Here is a 25,880-nt window from a genome sequence, read left to right as displayed (position 1 = left end):
GGAATTTTTATTATTATTTTGGAATGGTTAATCTGGTTAGGCGGTCACACAGCATATACATGGCATTAACGCATTCATCCAAGAGACGGACCTGTCCTTCCAAGGACAGTTTCCCAAAATAACCACATACATTATTTATTATTATAAACATATAAGTACAATCATCTCAACAACAATGGAGGAAGCAATAACAAGCTTTACATCTCCTGCACATACCCTGCTACTAAACGCGTCCTGAAAAACTGTGTAAATTATTTGTATGAGCAACTACAACTCATGATTCTATGACGTACCGGGAGTAAAATATAACTTACTAGGGTGCTCCCATAAGGACATCTAAAACAACTATAGGCATGTTATCAACTAAGCCTACTAACATAAGTGAGCATGTTATCAATCAAGCATATTGTTATAGCTAGATAAGTGATTAAGAACATGTCATTAATGTTAGGCATACTACTCGAACGAGTAACCATAAATCACTTGTAGTCAATCCTCATGTACAAGATAGTTAAATTAGTTATTTTACTATAAGGTATACAATGAAAAAGGAATGACAAAGCAGACGTGTGTAGTCGGGATGATATTACACAGTACCCCAAGCTGTGGGGTCCATCACGAAAAGCTTTTATACAAACTAGGCCATACCTAATTTGGATACCTAGACTCAATATGGCAAACTCCTGATCTCAGGTTAGTGTCATATCTAACCAAGATTGTAGCCATTGCAAAGGTGCATATGATAATTTAGTTGTGCACCACCAATCTGAGTGGATAGTGGATGAATGAATGCATGAGTCAAATGCTAAACATCCCTCCTCTCCACTAGTACACCTCAACACCACATGATACACCTCCTCAAGAATCATAAACATACCACACATGTATAATCTAACATCATCACACAAGTGTGGGACACATTTCTAAAAAACAAAGTATTGGGTCTGTCAACCCCTACCCATCTAGCCACTGGCTTAACAATGGGAGACTCTGATTTGTTTCACCCTACCCAGCCTCGGCAGTCCGAATACCACCCACCTCGACTCAGCACACGACGGTAGGTAGGCTCGTCATATATCTTCCCTTCCCGGTCCCGACAGTGAAAAAGACTCTTGCACTTATCCTACTGTGCTCACCCCTACTCAACACATGAAGGAAGAGCAATTGGCCAATCTTAGCGGGTTCATTTGAGGAAAGGATTCTCCAATATCGGTATCTAAGCCCGGGATGGCCGTTGTGTACCCTTCTCAATAACATCAACAACTTGGCCATCATAAGGCTTCAATACAAACCATCTCACCTAAGTATCCCTCATGTGGCCATCATACAAACATCCCTTCATGAAATACGTCGCAAAGGCATACACATATCCCAACTCCTCTAAACTTTCATCCAGGCATAATGACGAATACGAGGGCCCCAATACTGCCATACAAACTAACACAAGGGCCCAAGTATAGTACATTTATTGTAACGCCCCGGTTTTCAGGACCCGAGTATATGACCCGTGTCCCAAAAACCCGAGTGTTAACTTTAAAGGATGGTCAAATTCGAGTGTACATTTTTTTTTCCTTCATCAGAGTAAGCAAATGAGCGTAGTGTGGACAAATCGACATAAAGGAAACTTTCATTATCATTCAAATTTACAAGAAGCTGCCCATAATGACTTATACAAACCAATGTCTCCAAAATTAACAAATACAAGAATTACATGATCTAATACATGAGAAATAATAGAAAGCATATAAATATAAGCCGCAAGACCACGCAGCTCCTCCAGGTAAATACAGCCATGCATCCCTGGCGATCGTACCCTGCTCCTCATCAAGCCTGAACATACATTTCACTAAAGCCACTTGTATTACCTGTACGGTTGTATATTTGATGGATGAGTGGCCAACTCAGTGTGAATTCTCCTCAAGATTACACACCGCCGCATCAGGTAAGAAATAGTATAAAACATCCAGACAACCAAAACAGAGTAAATGCAGTCTTATTAGGTGCATGGATGCATGAATGCAATCATCGACCCGGGTAAATCATCCGGACGGTCGGTGCCCTAGGAAAAACATCCAGACAGGCAATGGGGTCGTCACCCAAAGATGTGAGTGGTCATCAGCGCAACACGCAGCGTAATCGTATGGGCATGAGTGATCCAAGTCATCATCATAAATCGATCGGCTGGTCATTAGCGCAACTCGCAGCGTAATCGCATGGGCATAATGATCCAAGCCGTCGTAGTATGCCATGCATGATTAGCCAAGTCATTATTAGTCCATTTACAACCAGCCAATTTAGATAAGCTCAAAGGTCACTACGGGGAGCACATGGCCCAGCGTAGGTCGACAGCTTGGGCATAGTGTCCCATTACCACCATCCCGGCTCATGAGGCTACCATCTTAGGATGTTTAATGGAAACCCATCGACTAGTAGCCAATCATATTACAGTATATGTGGCTTACCATCGCATGGTTACACAGTATAAAACATCGAACCCATATAGGAAAAATATCAGAACAAAGCCACATAGGGCGATATCAAACAAGCCACATAGGACAATTATAAAAATAGGCCTCATAGGGCGAGTGTCAAAACCATGCGATAAAAGACCATCCTTGAAAACCATTTGGACACAATAACCCTGGATGGTAGGCCCACATCAATGATCCATTTAGACCACTACTCAATAACCACTAAGTCGAAGGTCCATTTTAATCACAACCAGTCGGATTACATCCCAAGCATGGGTGTACATTTATAAGTGGGGGTTTCCCACTAATGTACCAGTTTAAAGTCCATAAGCAATACACAAATAATCCACAAGCATGAACAAATATACAGGATGAACATTAAGCAGGTAATATAGCAATTCAATTTCTACCAGCTAACAAATGTGATTATAAGAGAGAGATATCAATTATAATTTTTAATGAAAACTATAACTTAAGCCAATGAGAAGATGGAAAGCTCAAGGGGAAGAATCATCACCTTATACTTTGAATCGCCTACGTCATCGCTAGGTAGTGCGTGCGCCCTTAGGGTCGAACCCTACCACAATTCATGAAGCTCATCCAATTAGATCCAAATTGTACTCACTACCTAGGGTTTAAGATCATAATCTAGGATTTGGATTATTTATCTTAGAGTTTTTAATGTAGAATTTAGGGTTTCTATTTTAGGATTTAACTCTAGGCTTAGATTCTTAGATTTAAATTGTTGTTAGTGTAGGATAATTTTTTTTTTAATGTTAATTTAATAATTAGAAAATAATTATTAACTTTAATGTTACAATTAATATTAGGTCACATAGTAATGGTAATCATTATGATAATAATAATAATTATTATGATCTTTTGTCAAGGACAATATTTAAGAGAACAAAACACTACTACTCGACGGTTACAATTTTGTTTACAATGGCTAGTTTTAGCGTGAATAACATATAATGTCTATTCTTATCTAATATTAGCAACCTCAATGACCAGAGAGGCAATCAATTATTAGCACATTAAAATGAGGCTATAGATGATTAATCATGTCGACATTCAAAATCATTATGATGCTAATAAGTGTTATGGTCCACTATAAATGATTGGTCCAGTGATACCTCTACCTGCATGTACCACAACGTAATATAAAATCCTTAAATTTACGAGGTCTTAGGAGCAACATCCAGTCTGTTCAAAAGGTTGGTCCCAGCATACAAAACACATGATACAAGAATCAAGCTCGCCTACACCTTGGCCACACCATTCAAAACAATGGACAGCCGTCCATTTAATCAACATACATGTGGACGTTGAAAACCAGGTGGGCCACACATGTTCATCAGATCCACCCCATCCATGAGGTGGGTCCTTCAACGTTAGGTGGGCCACCTCATGCGTGACTAGAAAGATAGGACTGGGTGGATAGTTTCACGGGCATGGATATATTGTGAATGAGTTTCTCATCTGAAGGAATGGAAAATGGAGGGAAGAGAACGAGGTGAAGGTGGAGAGCCACAGCCATACCTTGGAGCTACTCGAACCCAGCAGCACTTGGAACGGAACTGAGTCTGACCGAACGAGTCAGGACTCGTTCGGGTCTATCTGAACTCGGCCTACATTGCTGGAGAGGAGAACGTGCACACGGCTGCACCAAACCTCCCCCTCTTTCTTTCTTTCCTATCTCCTAGCCTCCCACAAGGCCTGGAATGTATCAGACCCATGCCCAACTTGGGCTGAACTCGGTCCAGCGAGTTGGACTCGCCACTGGGTCGGGCTGGTTCGATTCAAGCTGGTGCAGCCGGCCACAGCCCAACTTAGCTCTCTCTGTCTCTGACTTTCTTCTTCCTTTCTTCATGTTCTCTTTCTCTCATTCATTTCCCCTTCTTCTTCCATTTTCCTTCTTTACTTTTCTGCTACACCCAAACGCCGCCAGCAGCAGATCCGTGATCATGGATTGTCGAGGAAGATGATCGCCATTAATGGCAGATCTGGACCCGACTGATATTTCTCCAAAATGGAGCTTCTGGAGGGCCATGACCAGTCCTAGGAAGCTTCTAGGATGAAGAAAATGGAGCTTGAAGAAGGTTTGTTTGGTGGTTTTGAAGGAATGAAGAAAACAGCAGATTTTCGGGTGTGGCTACAAGGAACGGATGAGGAGGTGTTTGCTCGGTTCCCTCCCATTCTTATGGTTTGCCCTAATGCTTCTGGACCGTTGGATGGTAAGCAAAAGGGCTCGGATGAGGTCTGGTAGAAACCATGTGCTGTTATGGCTGGTTTTAGCAAAACCGGGTGTGGTTTTGTTTTGCTGAGGTGGAAACCGGGTTTGGACGGCTGAGATTTTCCCGTTTTGAACGGTGGAGATGCAAAGGGAAGCAAGCATGCGGATCGCCCTCATGGCATACGGAGGGAGAAACGGCAGGTTTCCATTTTTAGCAATTCGTGTTTGTAGGGCCGATTTTAAGTGAAGATAGTGGGTCCACACATGCAGGAAAATATACCGTGACAGTTGGGTTTTGGTCAGCCCCACGTTGCCAACACGATGGATGGTTTGGATCGCCCAGATGGAGACTGTCGGTGGGCCACAGTGCGTTGCAAACGGACGCTCGTCCGGCGCTGTCGAAAACGCAGAGAGAGAGAGAGATTCTCTCTGTTTTAGGAAAACGCGGGTCAGCGCTGGCTGACCGGGTTGGCATGCTCGGTGCATGGCGGTTGCATCCCACGTGGTACACATGCCACACCGGTATGGGGTCTACCGTGATGATTGTGAAAAATCTACTCCGTCCATTCCATTTGGGAGTCCCCCAGACAGGGCCCGGGTCAAAGATCAGGCCGATGAATGTCCAGGTGGGGCCCACAACTTGATTTGTAGTCCTAATGGTGGTTTCCCATCAATCTAGTGGTCAGATGATTCCGAAATTGGACGTCAATGGTTAAAAGGTCCTAATGGTCCATTTGTAATGCTTTCATCATATATCACCAATCGATACTAATATTAATATAATTTTTTATAATTTTTTGTATATTACTTATAATTACAATATATTTAAATTCTCATACATATATAAATAAATATACTTTTAATCTTAACATATTACTAATTACATGCTACTGATCACACATTCATTAATGCACATGATTCATGTTATATGTAGAGATTAATTGAAGATTATTAAAATTATATTTGTATTTGATAATATTGTTAAATAATATATAATTCCATTAAATTATCTAATGACTTTTGTATACATATGGATATACAAAAATATTCACTACTACATTATTATTTAAATTTTGATCTTATGTTGTGAAATTATTTTTCATTGTGTTTATTTAATATAATATTATTTTCATAATGTCTTATATACATTAAATACATATGTATCATTTTAGCATGAAATTTTAAATCTTTATAAAGTATATACACTTCATAGTGTATATATATTTAGGTTGTATTATTCTTTGTATTTATATTAAATTAAATTACATGGTAACACTCGAGTACTGGAAAGTACGGGGTGTTACATTTATGAATCTCATCGAAGTATATGGACCAACACGAGTGCCACAATTTCATGATGTGTCATACATGCATAAAATGGATACTCACAAACCAACTACATTTATCAAACTATTAAAGGAAAAATAGATCCAATTGCCAAGTTATGGCACATGGATGCTAAATAATAAACCCTTAGGTCATAGCCCATTGTCCATTTGGATGTCCATCTAGACCCTTAATCTTGCCTTGATACGGGCCAAATCATGGCCTTAATACCTATAAGCAATGAGCCTTAACTTGGGCCTATCTAAGATTTAATCATCAATTTATAATCTGGTCTTATGAGACCAACATTGTGTATAGGGTACATATTTTATACCATATCCATCACATATTGGTTGCATAACACATGCCATAATCATCATGTGTGAGCTACACATCACCAACTATTATTCTTCACCACATATACAACACATTATATGTCTTCACCATACATCACATCACATGTCATAATCATCTCATGCCCTTATGGGCTTTACTTAGAAAAAGTGCTAGTTGGCCAAGTAGACCAATAAACAAATAATAATCAAACACCATTCCATTGACCATCGAAGTGAGCTCACTTGACCTCTTATCTAACGGTTATTTGTAGCCAGCTTATATCCCAAGTTTCATGGGCAAGTAGGCTTTCACAAGCCCAAAGCACTAGGCCCAACACAAAAATTGCCAATATGATGCAAAGGTCTATACATTTAAGTGTCCTCGATAGCACACTAAGGCCCCATACCTCTTGTGATTACTTAATTAATGGGCTGCCAAGGCTCACATAACATGCATATACGTAAGGTGCATAGGTTATGGTGGCACATAAGTGTTTATATGTATCATCATTATCATAAATATCATTTAACATCAAATTCATTGTCATAACCTATATCATGAAAGCATGTACATGGAGTACATAGTATCCAAGGATTCACATACATCATCAATATCATAGCCATCATCCAACACTATCATCATACAAGCCTTAAGCATTAGGTGTCTATCATACATGAGGTTATCCTTACGTTCATCAGCATAATTTATTTATCATTATCTAGTCATCAATTAAGACATGGTTATCTATTTCATGTTATCTTCATAACCATCAATAAGTGCATCATTATCACTTGGATATCAACATCAATTACTAGGTAAGAAATATAAAGAAGAGCATATGCATGTCATTACCATGACCATCACCACATGCATTCATCATCATATCATCTTTAATATACATGCTATCATGACTAGTTCATACATAATCACATTACGTTGAACATAAATAACTTCATGCTCATCATCAATACTACTTAGCCACCATCAAGTTAACACTATTATAATCACCATCATTTAAATTATACCCATCATCATCATGTTACCACACACGTATCATCATCTCAACTATCAATAGGTGGGTCCCACCTAAGTGTGACCCCCCACATTGACCTTAGACAATGTGCAAGGCATGCAATTTTATGTGTCAATCGTGAGTCCCACTTGGTAGACCACTAAGCAAATTCTACATGGGATAAACATCCAATCACTAGGCAATGGTCCTGCCTAATTGGCCTAAGAAGGTTTACCATGATGGGTTTCCTACTCCCAAGTGTTTCTCTTGGTATTGGGCCCAACTTGGCCTTAGTTTCTGCTTCATTTGGATAGGCCCAAGGCCACATATAACTTAAAAAAAAAAAAAAATGAGCAGCAAGGTTGTCCATCACATGTCCCACACCATTAGAAAATGATAGACTTTCATAACGTGCAAGATGGGCCTCGCTAGGCAATATAAAGGCTCATACAAGACAAGTCACACCAAATGGCCCACTTAGGGTTTTTGGGTCCACCAGCACCTAAGAGTTCTTTTTCATGGTTCAGATGCTGCATTAAATGCCCAGGGAAGGTAGTGGATCCCACTGATGTGGCCCCACATGAATTTTACGCTAAACAAATTTTTGGTGCAATGTTGATTTTTGGCCATCTTCGAATCATATTCATGATCATGTGGGGCCCACATCTAGTGAAAGGAAAGATCCATTTGGTATATATATATATGGGATTTAAAAATTATAAGGTAGGCCTCATTGTTTAGGTGTGTACAATTTACAGTGATGACCAAAACATGGGTACTTGAGAAAATGTGTAGGAAACACAGTGTAAAATTAGTTTTGGCTCGATTTTGAGTACGTCCCACAATCACAAGGGGCCACCTTTTGGTGTGCCGTCAGGTGCCCTTGGTAGTCCTATATATGGACTTCAAAAACTATATGGTGGGACCAGCTGTTTATTCACAAATAGTTTTTGGCATAGGTCCAAACATATGTATCTTAATTTTCTACACAACCATGCCTGGCCCCATTTCGAGATCCACTCCCCAATTGTGTGGGGTCTGCTTTGGCCCAAGTAAAATATTATTTCTCTATTAATTGTTATAGTTTAAAGGTTCCAAGTTATGGCCCACTCATATCTTATGTGTGGTGTCTACTACGGAGGCCCAAATTTAGACCAAAACTTGGAAAATCAGACATGCAGTTTAGGAATGGATTTGTCCCAACTTTGGGCCCACTTATCAAACACTTGGGGTCCATTTTTTAGGAAGTGGTAGGACATCCTAATACTCTTACATGTGCAATAGACATCCCTCATGGTGGGACCCACTATATTGGCAAACACGATTTTTGGCACAAGGCTAAACATGGGCTCTTGAAATTCCTACACAGAAATTTTTACAAACCTTGCTCGACCCCACTTTGGGATCTAACCCATGATTACATGGGACCCACCTCGGCCTAATTTAGAAATCAATCTTCCATACATTCGTATGTTCCATAAATTCTAGGTGGTGGCCCCCACATATGTGGATGCTGAAAGATGGCCCAAATTTCTAAAATTTAGGTATGGGTTCAAAGGTGATATGCATTCTAACTTAACAACTTATAGTATACAACAGATATAAATAGGAAAAGGAGAGATATACCTCATGCATACATTAGAGTGGTGTGGATGTTGGAAGGTGGATTCCCCAAGGGTACAAGAGATCTACTCTCTTCTTTCCACTGGTTGCCTTGATCGAGCACTTTTGTGATGAGGTAAAGGGTGAATATTTGACTAGAGTCGCCACTAATCAATTATTATGATTTTACAGTTGGTTAGACCCCATAGAAACACTTAAGATTGAAAATTCGAAGATCCTTAACCCTAATATGACTCATGAATTTATGTTCCAAAGATTCCAACAAAGGGATCTCAGTTATAGAGAGAATGTATTAGGCACCCAATCTTCTCGTACGAATGTACGATCTTTACTTCACAAGATTTGAAGAATTTTTGAAGAATAAGGGTAGTTTTCACGTGCGAAAAATGTAATGCGATGCAATGATAATAGTGATTGATCGATCCGAATTTCTAATGGGCAGGATACGACTATATTGGCAAGTCGTAGAACATATGTTCGAAACGATTACGTGCATGGTGCAAAATATATAGGTATGTGATTGTGAACGCTGGAAATCGGCGCCCACGCTGATTTTATAGTTCGTTTGGGGCTGTATGGGCTGATTTAGATTGTTGATGCAGTAGACTTAGAGTCGCCCCTAGCCAATTAACTCAAAATCCCGCAGTTGGCTAGAACCTGCGGAATATGTAAAAGTCAGAGAATCCGGAGACTCTCTTGCTTTAATTTGACGCCTGATCTGCGACCAAGAATTCTGAGTAAGGACCTCGATTACAAAAAGGGAAGGTGTTAGGCACACTCTTCCCCGTACAGGTGTACGGTCTCTACTTTGTGTGGTAGGCTGATCTTAGGGGATAAAATGATAGGATACGAAGTACTAAAATAAGATTAAGAAGACTTGGATATCTGATGTGGCAAGGTCCGAAATCCCGGCAAGCCACAGAGCATACATCTAGAGAATGCCTAGTGAAGAAATGAGGTTAAGAGGAAATGTAATGACGCTACAATGTTATGTAAGAGAACTAGACTACCATGAGTTTCTGATATAACAAGATCTGGAATTCCAAAAAGTCACAGAGCATACGTTCAATGGTAACCTAGATAAGTAGGGGGGTTGAGACGGGAAGTAATGATACGATTGATGAAGTATAAATGCTAGTGGTAATGACACGATCTTTAGCTTGCACTTGACATAACTTAGATGTTTAGGTACATCATGGTTGGAAATGGTTAGTATAGATTATATTGGAGGCTAAGAGGTGACTGAAGAGGCTAAAGGGGAGGGGATTGAAAAAGATGGGAGCTTGGGCATTCAAGCACTCCCTCTAACTTTCACTCAAGTCACTCTTAGTTTTTTGGTGGCTCTTCTTGGTAGTGGTTATTGTTGTTAAATGATGAGAGGAGGGGGTATTTATAGCCCCTTGAGATGGCTTTTATGTAATTCAAGGGTTTATGAAGGGTAAATGTTGATGTGACAGTTTTGGATTAGTAGAGAGAAGGGAGATGCCATGTGGCACTTTCCTGTAAATTGAAGGACTTGGTAAAATGGTAAATAATATGAATTTTGGGGTCAAAGGGTTCATGAAGAGTTGACTTTCGATGAGAGAAACAACTGTAGCTTTGGGCACATTTGTCGAGAGGAGGCGGTAATCCGATTACTGTCTCTAACTGTTCTTGTCGGAAACTTAGCCAGCTGGCTCCGCGTACATTTTTTGAGAGGGGCTCGGAGAGTGGGCCAAAGCCCATTTTGGATATTTGGCTCAAAAAATGACTCGAAACTGGCTTGATTATGACCTGAAAATGGCTCTAAAAATGGATTGATTGTGGGTGAAGGTTTAAGCATTCTTTGGCTTAAGTAATGACTTAAGTTAGGGTGTGAGGTAATGAAATGACTCAGGTTCGGTTAGGGTTCGGGGAAATGGCTGTTGTTTTAGGTAGGGTGTGAGGTTCGGGTTCAGTTCCTAAGGATCATCCATGCCTTATCAAGCTGCTAGCCTAGGTGGGGTGTTTAAAGGGATGCTTGATGTCATGCTTATAATAAAACGACGGCCAACCAGCTAAGGTTTATGGTGGACTTGCTATGATTATATCGGTAGGTGTTAGACTATGCGCCCGCCAATTAAATATGATGGAAAACAATGGAATGTGTTCACACTCCACGTATAGGGTTCTGATGTAGTAATAATCTCGGTAAGACCGAGGTCGAATCCACAGGGACTAAACCTTGTACGTAATCTAAAAGTAACTCGAACTAGAACTAAGCGAAGATGAAATCTAAATCAGAGGTTTTTAAGAAAGTAATGGTGAAATATTAAACTAAGACTTGTGAAATTCAAAGGTGGGAAACTAGGGTGCCAAGATTCACTTGTAGAGATTATGGAGATCTATGCTTGATTCACAAACACAACTGGATTTAAAGTCCCATCTTTATCCAGTTGAAAGATATAACATTAAAAATCACATCTGAACTTCCTTTAATTTAGTTATCAAATAGAAGATAGGTATGAGAATTAGAATTGATTCCATCACAAAACCATGCCCATGAGACAAAGCAAACAACAGAATTTAGCCAATCCCCATCCAATCTAAGGGATTTATGAAAATTAGGAAGGGTTCCGTCATCCAACCATACCAATGAGACGATGACGAACAACAGGGCTCCCATGTTCACAATCTCTATAATGCAAAGAACATACCCGAAGCTATCGCAGATCCATTGTAATTTAAGTCACAATAAACCATTCAAAACTACAAATATTCCTCATAATCAAACTATAATCAAAGTTAGTTCAGTAAAGCATGAATCAAAGATATAGAACCAAACCCATCACGCTACAAGCTTCACCTCTTAGCCCTAGCTAAGAAGTTTAGCCAACCATAGAATGATTAAGCTAAAAATCTTAAGAAAACATTTTTTTTTTAAAAAAAGTAAAGAAGAGAAGGAAGAAAAAACTCTTTATGATGGAGCCAGCCTACGTTCTCTCTCGTTCCTCTTCACGTTCACGCCTCTACGGTTGCCCTAGATGCTCTTCACGTTCTCTTTTCTTCCTTTTATAGTTGTTTAGGTCGGATGGAAGGGAGCCTTCGCAGCCATTTACGTGCATCGGCCAAGAAAACTTTCTGCATAACCTCTTTATGCAGCCAAGATGATGCTTTGAAAACTTCCACCTCCCTCACTTCTTTTCCAAAGAAACAATGTCCCTTATGACATTTTTGAATAGTCTCTATGATGGACACTTCAGATCGGCCATCCAATCACCGGTGATAGACCAAAACCGCCCGAAAAATCTGGTTTCTTAGCACGTGTGTAATCCATATGCAGCTTGCTGTTGTGTTCAGTGGGCCTCACAGTGATGTTTTCGGATGAATCCGACCCGTTCATTGGATTCCTAGTGAAAACCCGGTCGGGAAGGAGTGATTTTTATCAGATTTTGGTGTGGTCCACTATATCAAACCAACTCGCCGTTCATCCTACGTTTTTCGACGATCCACGTGTGATTGTGTGCAAGGGGCCAAACGGCCACTTAGGCGAGGGTTAAACCCCCCCCTCTAGATCGAATGGATGGTCCAAATCATCGAGATGCATGATGGGTGCGCCCCATTACTGAAAAACGGACGGACAGCGTAGAGACACTGTGCATTTTCAGAATTTTTAGAATTTTAGTCAGTCAGTGTGCGCTGATCGACGTAGTGGAATCCGGTGCACGACTAAACTCCCTACAATGTGTGTAAGCCCATCAAGCGTGGGGTCCACTAAGATGTTCATGAGAAATCCTGCCACGCCCCAAATTTGAAAACCGGGCTCAAAAAATTCTCGATCGCCGAATCCGGTGCCGATAGCCTCTGTAGTACCCCATTCTTGACTCCCAGTACTCATACACCAGATGCCGATCCTAGGATCCTATAAGGAGGATTTTCAACACGAATTTATCTCATAAGAAGCATAACTACAAGTATACCCAAATCACAAGAACAACATCATCATCATATATCTACTAGTATAAATATTTGAATAGTGTTGGAAGGAAAATACATATATCAAAAATCAATGCTCCAGAAGGTGGCTGCACGCTTCATGCTCAATGTTGTTGCAACTTAACGCCACCTACACACATCTATCGTGCATAAGTTTATAGAAAGCTTAGAGGGTGGTGTAAGTATGTGAGTAGTATATGCGTGCTAGAATGTAATATCAGAATAAACAGAAATAGCGGTAAGTCCACGAACCATACAATATTAGAGTAAGCAGAAATACTGACAAGTCCATAAAATATCATCAACCTTATCTAGGATATACGATGAAAAGACATAGTAAGCTAATGTCATATACTAAGGAAGCAATATAAATCGACTATGTAATACGAAAACATAATGAACCAGATATCAGATATCGAGGATGCAATACAATATGCAATTCGGAAGAGCTACGAATACCATCAGCCTCATCTAGGTTATATAAATGCAGAAACATAGCAATCCAAAATGTCATATGTCGAGGATGTAATACAATATGCAATATGTGATGTGAATGAAATGACCAAGCTACAGTGTGAAGTCGGGATAATAGTACGTGGTATCGCAGGCTATGGGGCCTATCACAAAGAGCTTTTATCCAAACCAGTCCCATTGTAAATTTGGATAGATAAACTCAATGTGGTAAGTTCCTAATATCAGGTTAGTCGTGCACCCCAACCGAAATCTTGGCCATTGCGAAAGTACACATAACAATTAGTTGCACACCATCAGCCCGAGTGGATAGTGAATGAATGAATGAATATAATGCTGAGTATGTAACTCCTACTCCACAAATCGGTACTATACATCTCTGAGATCATCACCAGGGTCTAGTATACTCTACATCAGCTTGCCACCCTATCAAGCGCACAACTGGGTAAGTGGAAGAGACCTCACTATCTACCTACCAATATCAGCTCGACTCATTGATAGCGGACCCATTTACGAGCTGGTTAGAGTCAGCCTAGCATTGCCTACTCTCTCAGGAGGGTAACGCCACACCCCCTCCCGACCCACCACGACACAGTGGGAGACGTGGCCTCCTGGTATTCGGCACTTGGGCGCTCATGTTTCCACTCGGTCTCGACGTTAAGGCGTCCTCTGGTACCAAGAGGATTTAAGAATTTTCACCCAGTGCCAATTATGGCAGCCCGATGTTAATAACATATTTCTGGTATCCCATCTGGCCATTCACGATATGCCTATGGAGGCTACGGCCCTGATGTCGCTAGGGCGTACAGTAATCACAACACATAATGCAAGATACATGAGTCATACAATCCAGTCATGTATCAATCCTGCGCATACCATGCGCTCATGTGAGATAACCTCTGCCTATCAGGGAGTCTCATAACAACTTACCCAATGTCATATGCAATGGTCAACCACATCTCATAACAAACATACAGATGATGTGTATGTGCATGTATCATGATGTTATGCTGTCACGTACTCATAATAGGTACCAATAGCCGGCGATAATCAGCATTGACAGTCAGCCTCGACAAGTGAACATTTAACCAACAGTGCCCCCAAGGAGTGGCCCACATAGAGCCTAAAGTATAGTGGACCCATGGCCTCACAAAGGGCCTAATATACAACATCATGGGCCCCACTTAAGGGCTTAATACACATCATAATGGGCCTCTCCCGTGGGCCTAATATACATCACAATGGACTCCATCACCTGGCCCTCAAATGCATCACAATGGGCCTCGTCACATAGGCCTAATATATATCACAATGGGCCTTCAACAAGGGCTGAATATACATCACAATGGGCCTCAAATACGGACGTATATACATCACATTGGGTCTCATCAATCGGCCTCGGCAATCAGAATCGGCCTCGGTGGTTGGCCTCGACCATCGAAAACGGTCTCGATAATCGGAATCGGCCTAGACAATTAGAATTGGCCTCGATGATCAGCCTCAACAATTGGAATCGGCATCGACAATCAGAATCGGCATCAATAATCGGAATCGACCTTGATAATCAGAATCAACCTCGATGATCGACCTCAACAATCGGAATCAGCCTTAATAATCAAAATCAGCCTCGATAACTAGAATCGACCTCGATAATTAGAATCGGCCTCAATAATCGAAATCGGCCTCGATAACTAGAATCGTCTCGATAATCAGAATCGGCCTCGATAATTGGAATCAGTCTCAATAATCGGAATCAGCCTCGATAACCAAAATCGGCCTCGATAATCAGAATCGGCTTCAATAATCGGAATCGACCTTAATAACTAGAATCAGTCTCGATAATCAAAATCGGCCTCAATAATCGGAATCAGCCTCGATAACCAAAATCGGCCTCAATAATTAGAATCGGCCTCAATAATCGAAATCGGCCTCAATAATCGGAATCGCTTCAATAACTAGAATCGGCCTCGATAATCAGAATTGGCCTCAATAATCGGAATCGGCCTCGATAACCAGAATCGACCTCGATAACCAGAATCGGCCTCGATAATAAGAATCAGCCTCGATAACCAAAATCGGTCTCAATAATCAGAATTGACCTTAATAATCAGAATCGACCTCAATAACCAGAATCAGTCTCGATAATCAGAATCGACCTCAATAATCGGAATCAGCCTCGATAACCAAAATCGGCCTCGAAATTCAGAATCGTCCTCAATAATCGGAATCGGCCACAATAATCTGAATCAACCTCGATAACCAGAATAGGTCTCGATAATCAGAATCGGCCTCAATAAGCGGAATCGGTCTCGATAACAAGAATCGGCCTCGATAATCAGAAACGGCCTTAAAATCGAATCGGCCTCGATAATCGGAATTGACCTCGATAACCAAAACCGACCTCGATAATCAGAATCGGTCTCGATAATCAGAATCGGCCTCAATAATCGGAATCGGCCTCAATAACCAGAATCAACCTCGATAATCAGAATCGGCCTTGATAATCAGAATTGGTCTCGATAATCAAAATCGACCTCGATAACCAAAATCAGCTTCGATAATCAAAATTGGCCTCAATAATCGGAATCGGCCTCAATAATTAGAATCGGCCTCGATAGTCGAAATCGGCCTCGATAATCGGAATCGGCCTCGATAACTAGAATTGGCCTCGATAACCAGAATCAGTCTCGATAATCAGAATCAGCCTCAATAATCGGAATCGGCCTCGATAACCAAAATTGGCCTCAATAATCAAAATCGATCTCAATAATCGAAATTGGCCTCGATAATCGGAATTGGCCTCAATAATCGGCATTGACATTAATAATCATAATCAGCCTCAATAATCGGAACCGACCTTGATAATCAGAATCGACCTCAATAATCAAAATTGGCCTCAATAACTGGAATCATTCTCGATAATCAGAATCGGCCTCAATAATCGGAATCGACCTAAATAATCGGAATCGGCCTAGATAATCGGAATCAGCCTCAATAGCCAGAATTGGCCTCAATAATCTGAATCGGTAATCGATCTCGACGCAAGGCGGGGCCCATAGATGGACAGCCGATGATGGACCAAGAAATATCAATGAGGCTCATTCATTTAGGTTAACCCACTAAAGAATGATAAGATGGGCCTAACCAGGCCTAAGGGAAGGTCACAATGTGGACGTTCAACCATTATTATCCATCAATCTGGACCTTTAACCAACATTGCTCCCAAGAGATGATACACACATGATCAAACATACAGTGGGCCCACGGCCTCATATAAGGGCCTCATATATCACATTGGGCCTTATCAAATGGGCTTCAAGTACATCACATCAGGCCTCATCAAATGGGCCCCAAATACATCAAATCAGGCATTATCAAATGGGCCCCATGTACATCACATCGGGCCTCATCAAATGGGCCCCCAAATACATCAAATCAGGCCTCATTAAATGGGCCCCAAATGCATCAAATTGGTCATACCAAATGGGCCTCAAATATATCTCATCAGGCCTCATCAAGTGGGCCCCAAATACATCAAATCGGGCCTCATCAAGTGGGCCCCTAATACATCAAATGGGTCGTACCAACTGCACCCTTCATCCATTTCAAAGATCATTTCAAAGCATTATAAAAAATGAATCATATCAATGGATCATCTGGACCATACCACAAATAATGGTGGAGATAATGTTTTTCCACTGTTAAAACCTCGATGGGCCCACCATAGCATTCATTTTCCATCCGGTCTGTTCATAAGGTCACAAGAACATGAACAAATATCACATTGGTCCAAAACTTCCAGAACCCAAAGGGGTTTCAATGGTAGATGTTCAATCCCACTGTTTTGGCAGTGTGGTCCACTTGATACTAGATTTGTCTTTTTTTTTTCTTTTCTTTTTTTTTAGTCTCAAGCCTTGAGACGAGCTCACCAAATGGGGTGGACAGTTTGGATGCAACACATGCATCAGTGGGCCCCACGGAATTGCTAACCAAATACAGCAGCAATAGCTGCTGGGTGGGTTAACTGGCCATCGCGCCAATTAGATGGACGGCAGGGAATAACACTTATCTCATGGTGGGGACCACACACGTGCGACTCACCAATTAAATGGACGGCGTGGATTGCAAAACATGCATCACGGTGGGATTCTCCAATCTCGTCCAGATGAAATGAATGGACGGTGAAACACATATATCACGGTGGGCCACCCAAATGAACGGTGGATATTCATCATATCCATCAGGGTGGGGGCCACGTGGTGTGGCCCACCATGAAATATATATTATATGTAGATAAATATTATTTATTTAATTTATAATATTTATTTACCAACGTCATAGCAGCTAGTACCAACGTCACAGCAGCCAGTGCTGCTGGCCATCCAGTAACGGACGGCCCTTATTCAAGGGATGCAAAGGTGGGTTCCCACGTGGGGCCCACCATCACATATATATAATATATTCTATATATATTATATTATATGTATGTTGTGTGTATATATATATATATATATATATATATATATATATATATATATATATATATATATATATATATATATTTTAAAGGACTGCTGTGCTTTACAATCCAGCAAGTCCTATGAATAGATGTACTACATTCATCAACGTGGGGTCCACGTACATGTGGCCCACCAGTCACATACACTGAGGTGGCCCCATATATACGTGGCCCACTGATGGACAGTGTGGATCTAATCCATTCATCACAGTGGGGTCCATACATCCGAAAGTTGATGGTATGGATATAATATGCAAAATCGTCATTTAGGAACGGTTTTAAACCGTTCCTAAATGCTTCAACGGTTTAATACCATCGCCAAATGAGGCGTAGCAGAAAATCAGGAACGGTTCAGGACCGTTTTGGGTGACGTTTTAGGAACGGTTTTAAACCGTTCTGATATCAACGGTCACATTTTAGGCAAACTCAGAAACGGTTTTGAATGCTCATTAATGTTGCCAACGATAAGATTTTAGAACAAAATTTTAATAACAATTTTAAACCCCTTTGTTCATTGTATGAGAGAGAGAGTGGGGTATATAATCTACTTTATTATATGCCAGATAATTACACAAATAGAAGAAAAAGACGGTAGAATGATTCACACATAATAATCTTCTAACTACAAATTGCAGTAGCAACTAATAACTGTCTTTGCAGCTAACCAATTAATATAAAATCCACCAACCACATCCATCCAACCGTCCACCAATCTACTTCAACATCCTGTCCCTCCATTAATATACCCCACCCAAGAGAAGTACAAAATACAACATACAAGATCTCCCATTCCCAATTTTTTAATTCCATTTATGTCCTTCTCTGCTCCTGGAATCTTCTCAGTACCCTTCCAAGGAAACATCAAACGCATCCTTCATACCGGCCAACCCCTCTTTGGGGGCGGCGTACACAAACTTATATACTCGACTATCTTATCTTTCATCCTCTTCACTCTTTCCTCTCCCAGCCCTTCCAAAATGGCTCGAATTGAGGTTCCGTTGTTCACAGCCCTTCTATCAATGAAAACGGAGTACGATTTCGGGTCTTTTGGTAAATGCCACTTGTACTATAGGTAGGTTGTACGCCTCCAGAAGAAAACCGGGATCGAACCGGCGATCATACAGTCAAAGATGGACCGTCTCGTGAAGCTATCACCTCACGGCTGTACCTATAAACGTGTTGAAGGAAACTAAACGTGTCAAAAGCACATATGGACATATATCTAACCATAAGGAAATTAGATTTGTGTGCTTTACCTATAAAGGCTGCTCTCTGATCACTCTGGGCTCTTCAACTCTAGCATCACTCCTTTCATCAACAAAGAGATAGACATGACTTTATTTTTAGAAGCAATTTAAAAGAAACTGAAAGGAAGAGATGGAAGAAGAGAAGCATACCTTCACCTTGCTATGATCTTGTAAACAGGCCCCCCGTAGAGAAACTTAAAATCCAAGGATAGCAAGCATTTCTCTAGGATCATACAGTAGTGGTGATTGTCCAAGATCATGCGCAACACGAACCCCTATAGCTTCTGGATTAAATATAAAGAATAACATTCCAGGCCTCTGATGCAATAGGAATTGTCCAAGATCTCTGCTTAAGAAATGGACACTGAAAAGCTTCTGCAAGTCCCTTTCGCCTTTCATATCTATGCCGACTAGTTTTCTCACATTAATTCTGGCACCATCTGAACCAACAAGGATATGGCAGTGGATGTTTCTCTGTAGCTTTTTCCCTTGAGAAAGGAAGCACCTACCATGACACCATGAGCAATGCGATCAATTGATATGCATTCATGACCCATCAAAATCTCCCTTTCCCATGTGGAACCTTTATTTGGGACTTGTGACCCATCACAGGTATAAACATGAAAGTTTAGTTTTTCTAGCTGCTAGAGCAGCAATCTGGTAAGCTTGTACTGTGAGAAGTGTGCAACAGAAACTGGGCTGACTACTCGTTCAAAATCTGCAGAAGAGGAATGCAGCAGGGTGAGTTTCTCAACCATCCATCTTTAACAACCACGTTCAGGAAATAGCTTAAATGCTATGAGCTTGCTATGGCCACTCAGTGGAGTAGAAGTCCAACTTTCCCCTCCTCTGGAACAAAAGTCACACCAATCTGGTCATTAGGTGGCACATGTCATGTTGAATGTGGACCTAGTTGATTCTTTTTAAGCGTCCATTGTTAACAATGTGTGGCCAGACCACTTGATTTTTTTTTTTTTTAAAATTTTTCACAGCAAGTGGGGACCCATTTCATGAACAGCTGAGACTCACCACACATACAGCATTGGCATGTGTGGGTTGAGTAAGATTCGGAATCCTATTCTCATGAGCAACCATCATGTTTCTGTGTCACACTCAAATAAGCTGAAAGTTACCTTGCGGTTGCATATGATCTACTGTCCCAAGACTGTAACCTGATAGAGAAGTATAGTATACAAACTTCCTCCACAAATCCACTGGTGGCTGCAATGATTGGATCTCCTCCACTAAACCATCCAATTTGCAGAACACCTGCAAGGAACAGAAATTAAAATGACCATAGTATAGGTTCGCCTGTGACACTACTTTGCTGTCCCCCCACTGGGGGTCTGTGTGTAATAGTTACGTTAGAGATCAGTACTGTGTGGGATGATGTTAGCATGCAAGTGGTATCAATATGAGCCTCTCCATTGGCGTTTTCAAGATCCCCGATAAAAGAAGAGGTTGATATCTTGTAGGCAGCTCACTATAAAACTTCTGCAATCTACCATTTAAAAATCAACCACAAATAGCTAGGAGGGGCCTCGATGATGATGACAATGATGAAAAGTTCACCCATGGTTTTCCTACAAATTTTTTAATATTACGTGAAGCATTGACGGGCTAACCTCTAGGAAAGAACAAACTACAATTTGAACAAAAACTCCATGATTCCGACATGAAGTGATGTATTCTTAATCTACAACTGCATAGCTTATGAACACGAACAATAGGTATCAGAAGAAATGGAAAATAGATATACATTAGATAAACAACATGATGTTGAACTCTTGAATTGACAGACCTGACAGCATATAATCAGTCATGATATTGAACTCTGATGCAAGAAGCAAATCTCTCTTATACAGATACCTGAAAATTGGCAACAATAATGCAGTGTTAGCCAAACTGGTAGAGTTGTGTTTGCACAAAGAATCCTTGTTATCCATACTAGTAAAGTCTTTGTAATTTGTTGTTATGTGTTTCTTCTTTCAGAAAATTAGTTGCATGCTTGCATTAACATATAATTTTGAGTATTTTGATTCACGAATACCTTCCAAAGTTCAATCAAGCATTGATGTTCTGTATTCTCAAATTAGAGTGAACCAAATATAGAAACATTTGTTAATTGATAATTGACAGAAAGAAAAAGGAAAAAGAAAAAAAAAAAAGAGTATCGTTGTTGTTGTTTAAGAAATCAAGAGAATGCAGCCCAGAGAAACCAAAATAAGAACTAGTAGTCTTGCTTACCAGTCGTGCAACCACTGGCATAAAGGAAGAGAACAACCAAGATGGCAACATACATAGCAGGAGTGTTGAAGATTTCAAATATGATTTGGTTGAAGCACGAGGTGCTTGCAAAGCAACAAGAAATCGGTCCTTGTAGCTGAAAATCAACATTATTATTCAATTACATTCAGATGAAAGATTACACAAAATTGCATACATCCCAGCAGGCTGACAGGCAAGCATGAGTGATTTATGTTTGTTCACATCTTATATAAGGGTGAACTCCCTCACATAGACAATGAGAACACCAAAAAATTATAACAATAATAAATAAATAAATAAAACAAGGAGATATCCAAGAGGTGAATCATCACACATGTGCCAACATGACACATTTATGTGACATCCTTCATCAGGTTGATCCCACCAATAACATTCCAGGCACAAAATAATGCTGGTCTACTCATTGATGGGCCATGGAATCTAGACTGCTAGTCATTTTCTTTCAGATGGTCCATATTCACCACATGCAGTGGCTAACCACTAACCAGATAAGTGGACCAACATGACTTTAGGTCAGCGCCCTGTTTTACATAGGCCACTTCAAGCATTGGCAATCCAGCATGCTAAGAGCCCGAATCCATCAATCCATTATCGAATCGAACAGCTAAATAAATGGTTGCAAGACTAATATTCTTCTGAGATTTATATGTAAATGCCTACATTGACTCACAATGCAACTTATTGCTTGTACCTGAAAGTACTAACAAAAGAATGGCAGTAAAAGCAGATAAAAATAGATCTAATCATCAACTTGAAACATCTATTTGACATGCCTCACCTTGGATTGCTAATCATTCTAAAGAAATGCTTTTGTCACACGATGATAAACATATACAAACATTTCCAGACATTTACAATTATTTTCATGTACCTGAAATCTAAATCTTTGACAGAGGCATGGGCATCAGGCTGATCAAGAAGGACTTCCATACTAGCCACCTGAAAACTCTTAAATGACCATCCTACATTCAACAAAGCTGAAGTGTAACATACCACCTTGAAGATTAATCACATTCAACTTAATCTATGCATTCAGACTAAAAATAATGACATGATGATTTTGCATACACATGCACACAACCAGCTTGCTACATGCTTAAATGCAAGATTGGACATAAAAATAAACTGGCCAAAGACCCACTTATCACGAACAGGCCCTTCTTAACCATGAACTTTTTGATAGTATCACCTTTTAAACATGGAGATGTTCTGACAAACTGGGCCATAAAGTTCAGATGTGGAAAATCATCACCACAGACAAATCAAAGAAAAACATGAAAAGATGGCATCTTTACAACAAATTCCAGGGAAAAAAGAACTCTAATGGCAGACATGCTGATGTACAATGTTTTGGTGACTAGACATGTGATGTACAAAACCATCATCAATGATCTAACGTAGATTGTCCTGATTATAACACTGAAGCACAATGAAAGATAATTGAATACATACTGATATGTTTTTGGGCAAGGAATTGAACCCATTTTTTGAAGCTTTAAGCAGGTATTGCAATTAGCTTCAAGATTTCTGTGAATATGACAGAGAAAAGCAAAGAATAGTAAATCATGAAGGTCATTACCAACATGATGTGAAAGCAATTGTATTTCATAAACACCTACCCTTTGATTGGTTCCAATCAACAAGCCTTTGCACATCCACTTTCTCATTATCCTATAAATGTTATCATCAACAAACTATTACTGATTTTCTACTAAAAAGAAACAAAAAAAAAAAAAAAAAAAAAAGATAAAAAAAAAAAGAAGAAGATTGAGAAAGAAATCATATTGTATGGCATATAAACATCAAGACGGAGCCTAGGAAGTTTTCAACAGTAAGAATTCCTTTTCCCACTATTTCATCTTGTATGGCCCACTATTTCAACGGTAGGAATTCCTTTTCCCACCAACCACTTGCGTCAGGGGCAGTAGCCAATCCGTTTCCCACGCCTGCTCGTCTCTGGGGAGTCATTAATGTTTTTAACCTAAAATGCATTTCTACTTTGATTGGAAATAAAATTTAATGAGGATGAAATTCATTCCAACTAAAGAAGAAATGTATTCCAACCATAGATGAACGTTGTCCCAGCTCCAATTGAAGCATGTATAAGCAGCAAGCAAATTTGCTTGTCCCACTATAACATACACAGCTCAGAGGATACAAAAAATCAAGAAAGGATTGGAGAGATTGCAATTACCAGGCTATTGCAGTTGATGCATCTCTGATTCGGAGGAAGTTTCATCAAACCTTTGATAATCTTCTCGTTCTGCTCCTCTTCCTTCCTACTGCTCATTTTCTGCAATGGAATTGAAGAATCAGACCGAAAAAAAACCCAGAGATTTCATATTTTCAGGCCGGTGATCAATGGATTGGACAGCTGTGCTCAAAATCTGAGATTTCTAGGGGGATTTAGGGTTCAGATTTGAATGCAGGGTTTGAGAGCGAGAGAGAGTGTGTGATCAAATGAGAGAGGAAATTAGAAAAAATCAACATTCTGAGTAAAAACAAGATGAAACCTCTCGCATTTGCCTTTCAAAATGAGATTTCTGAAACAGGCAAAAACCGAGCAATGCAGTTACAAAATCCTAAAAATATCTCCACGAGGTAACCTCAAAGCAAGAAAAACCGCGAGATTCGAAGTTCCAAAAAGCAGAAAACGTTGAGAAAATCGTCAGTAAGAAGCTTCTAGACTTCTCATCTCAGATAAGATCTTTTTTTCTTTTTTTTTTTCCAAACGAACCCTGAACAAGCATTTATTGCAAGATTCACACAATCACAAAGATGAAAACCCAACAAACACCACATATCTAACTCAAAATGCGATCAATCACAAATATATTGGAAAATCCCTAATCTCAACAAAAGAAAGTAAAAAAAAAATATTTGTAAACCATCAGATTCCGCCATAGACCAATCGCAACAAAAAGCCTAACCTGACCACGCCCAACGCTGCTGCCGCCGAAAGCCTAACCGGATTAACGGAACCGGTGGTGGGTGATGATGATCATTTGGGGGTAACGATGGGGGGCATGCCAACGGGAGGGATTTCTTCCGCTTTCAAACGGTAGAGATTGAAGGATCTGAGCCTTTCTAAAACGGAGGAGGTGCGGGCGAGCTGGGGTTTGGGGTTCTTTTCTTCCTTTTGGGAGGAAGAGAAGGAAATGGTGCCGATAACGACGTTGATGATGATGAAGAGGACGGTAGGGATGAACCAGCTGTGCATGGAATCCCAGATGGACGGCAGTGATTCTTCAAGCATTATATTTATTATTTTTAAATTTCTAGATGCTGGAGATGATTTTTCTTTTTCTTTTTTTGCTCTGAAGAAGAAGGAAGGGCTCTGAGACAACTGCTGCTGCAGAGAGCCTTTTTCTCCTGGCCTAATCAACTTGGTGGCCGTACGAATGTTTTAAACGGTGGTCACCCAATCCCCTCATTTCTTTCCGTGCGGCCTACTTGAATTTTCGATCCAACTCAATCTTATCCTAATGTTCTAAAATGATCTCTCAGAACAAATGCACGGTATAAATCTCTCGTAAACATCATGGTGGGCCTGATCTTAATTAAGTGTTTAGAAATGTGCCCCATCTCTGTACTCGAGTACGGTTCGAAACCGTTTTGCATCAGAAAGGGCTTAAAACCGTTTCTGAACCAAAACTATAGCCGTTCCAGAACAGCAATTTTGGTGTAGTATACATACGCCATATGTGGGCCACTCACATCATCATCCCCACCTAAAAGAAGAGAGAGTGTGTGTGTAGTGGAGAGACCCCGCCACTATGGGCCCCTCTTTGATCACACATATATATCAAAATGGGTCCCAACATAAGTGGGCCCTAAAATGGGAATCAACAGTGGATCACCCACCTATCGGCCTTCTTCTTTAACTCCTTGGACTCGTATACTCTGTGCCTTCAATTTTGATGGAGGTTGATGAAAAATGAATGGTTGAGATGAGAGATGAGAGGATAGGAAAATGGGCCACACTTGGATTTGGGAGAGAGCTTGGACGTTAGGGTGTTTCTCTTGGGGTTGGAGAGTAAAGATAGAAATGAGAGAGTGAGAGAAATGATGGATGAAAAGGGATGGATGGAATGATTGTTGTAAGGGATGGGAATGGGAAAGCATGGGTTGGGTTGAAATTTGTGTAAAAGAGGTATGAGTGGGGAGAGAGAGAGTTAACTTGGGGAAAAAGAGGTAATGGTTACTTGTACTTGGCATAGGGTGAGGTAGCATTGGGGTATGGAGGATGTACTTGACTTGATTGATGGGGCATATTGAAGAGATTCTCTTAGAATTCGCAACGCACAGCGTTTCTTCGGAATGAATGTGGGCCCACATCTCCTGACCTGGGTATCGTATCAGCGCGCAAGATGCGGCGTTAGAACTACGGCGATAA

At 40.4% G+C, this 25,880-nt stretch overlaps 1 protein-coding gene and 1 long non-coding RNA gene across 6 annotated transcripts; both read right to left on the bottom strand.

Moving 5' to 3' along the window:
* Positions 1-18,582: 18,582 nt before the first annotated feature.
* LOC131249978 (uncharacterized) lies at positions 18,583-19,292 on the bottom strand. The gene is made up of 2 exons (XR_009172943.1): positions 19,205-19,292; positions 18,583-19,116 (listed from the first exon to the last, which is right to left on the bottom strand). It is a non-coding gene; the product is annotated as an uncharacterized LOC131249978 (long non-coding RNA).
* Positions 19,293-19,454: 162 nt separating this feature from the next.
* LOC131248673 (uncharacterized) lies at positions 19,455-25,167 on the bottom strand. 5 transcript variants are annotated; one of them, XR_009172331.1, is made up of 5 exons: positions 24,415-25,167; positions 23,679-23,777; positions 20,997-21,064; positions 20,329-20,464; positions 19,455-19,913 (listed from the first exon to the last, which is right to left on the bottom strand). XR_009172331.1 is itself a non-coding variant. In XM_058249058.1 (4 exons), exons 2-4 carry the CDS (start codon positions 23,772-23,774, stop codon positions 19,840-19,842), a joined length of 306 nt encoding a protein of 101 aa, XP_058105041.1. In that variant the 5' UTR covers positions 23,775-23,880; positions 24,415-25,167; the 3' UTR covers positions 19,455-19,839. The 5 variants fall into 5 exon arrangements, 3 of the variants coding, with proteins under 3 accessions (XP_058105041.1, XP_058105042.1, XP_058105040.1); XM_058249058.1 differs by lacking the exon at positions 20,997-21,064 and having other exon boundaries at positions 23,679-23,880; XM_058249059.1 differs by lacking the exon at positions 20,997-21,064 and having other exon boundaries at positions 23,679-23,871.
* Positions 25,168-25,880: the final 713 nt, after the last annotated feature.

This window comes from Magnolia sinica, chromosome 6 (assembly GCF_029962835.1).
Source record: "Magnolia sinica isolate HGM2019 chromosome 6, MsV1, whole genome shotgun sequence".
Classification (NCBI taxonomy): Eukaryota; Viridiplantae; Streptophyta; class Magnoliopsida; order Magnoliales; family Magnoliaceae; genus Magnolia; species Magnolia sinica.
This window is presented reverse-complemented; position numbering and strand designations above follow the sequence as displayed.

Coding starts and splice junctions, on each gene's coding strand:
- LOC131248673 (XM_058249058.1), bottom strand. CDS start 23,774: ATGAGCAGTAGGAAGGAAGAGGAGCAGAACGAGAAGATTATCAAAGGT. Junction 20,465..23,678: donor GCATCAACTGCAATAGCCTG/GTAATTGCAATC, acceptor TGTTCCTTGCAG/GTGTTCTGCAAATTGGATGG. Junction 19,914..20,328: donor AGATCATATGCAACCGCAAG/GTAACTTTCAGC, acceptor CCTCTTCTGCAG/ATTTTGAACGAGTAGTCAGC.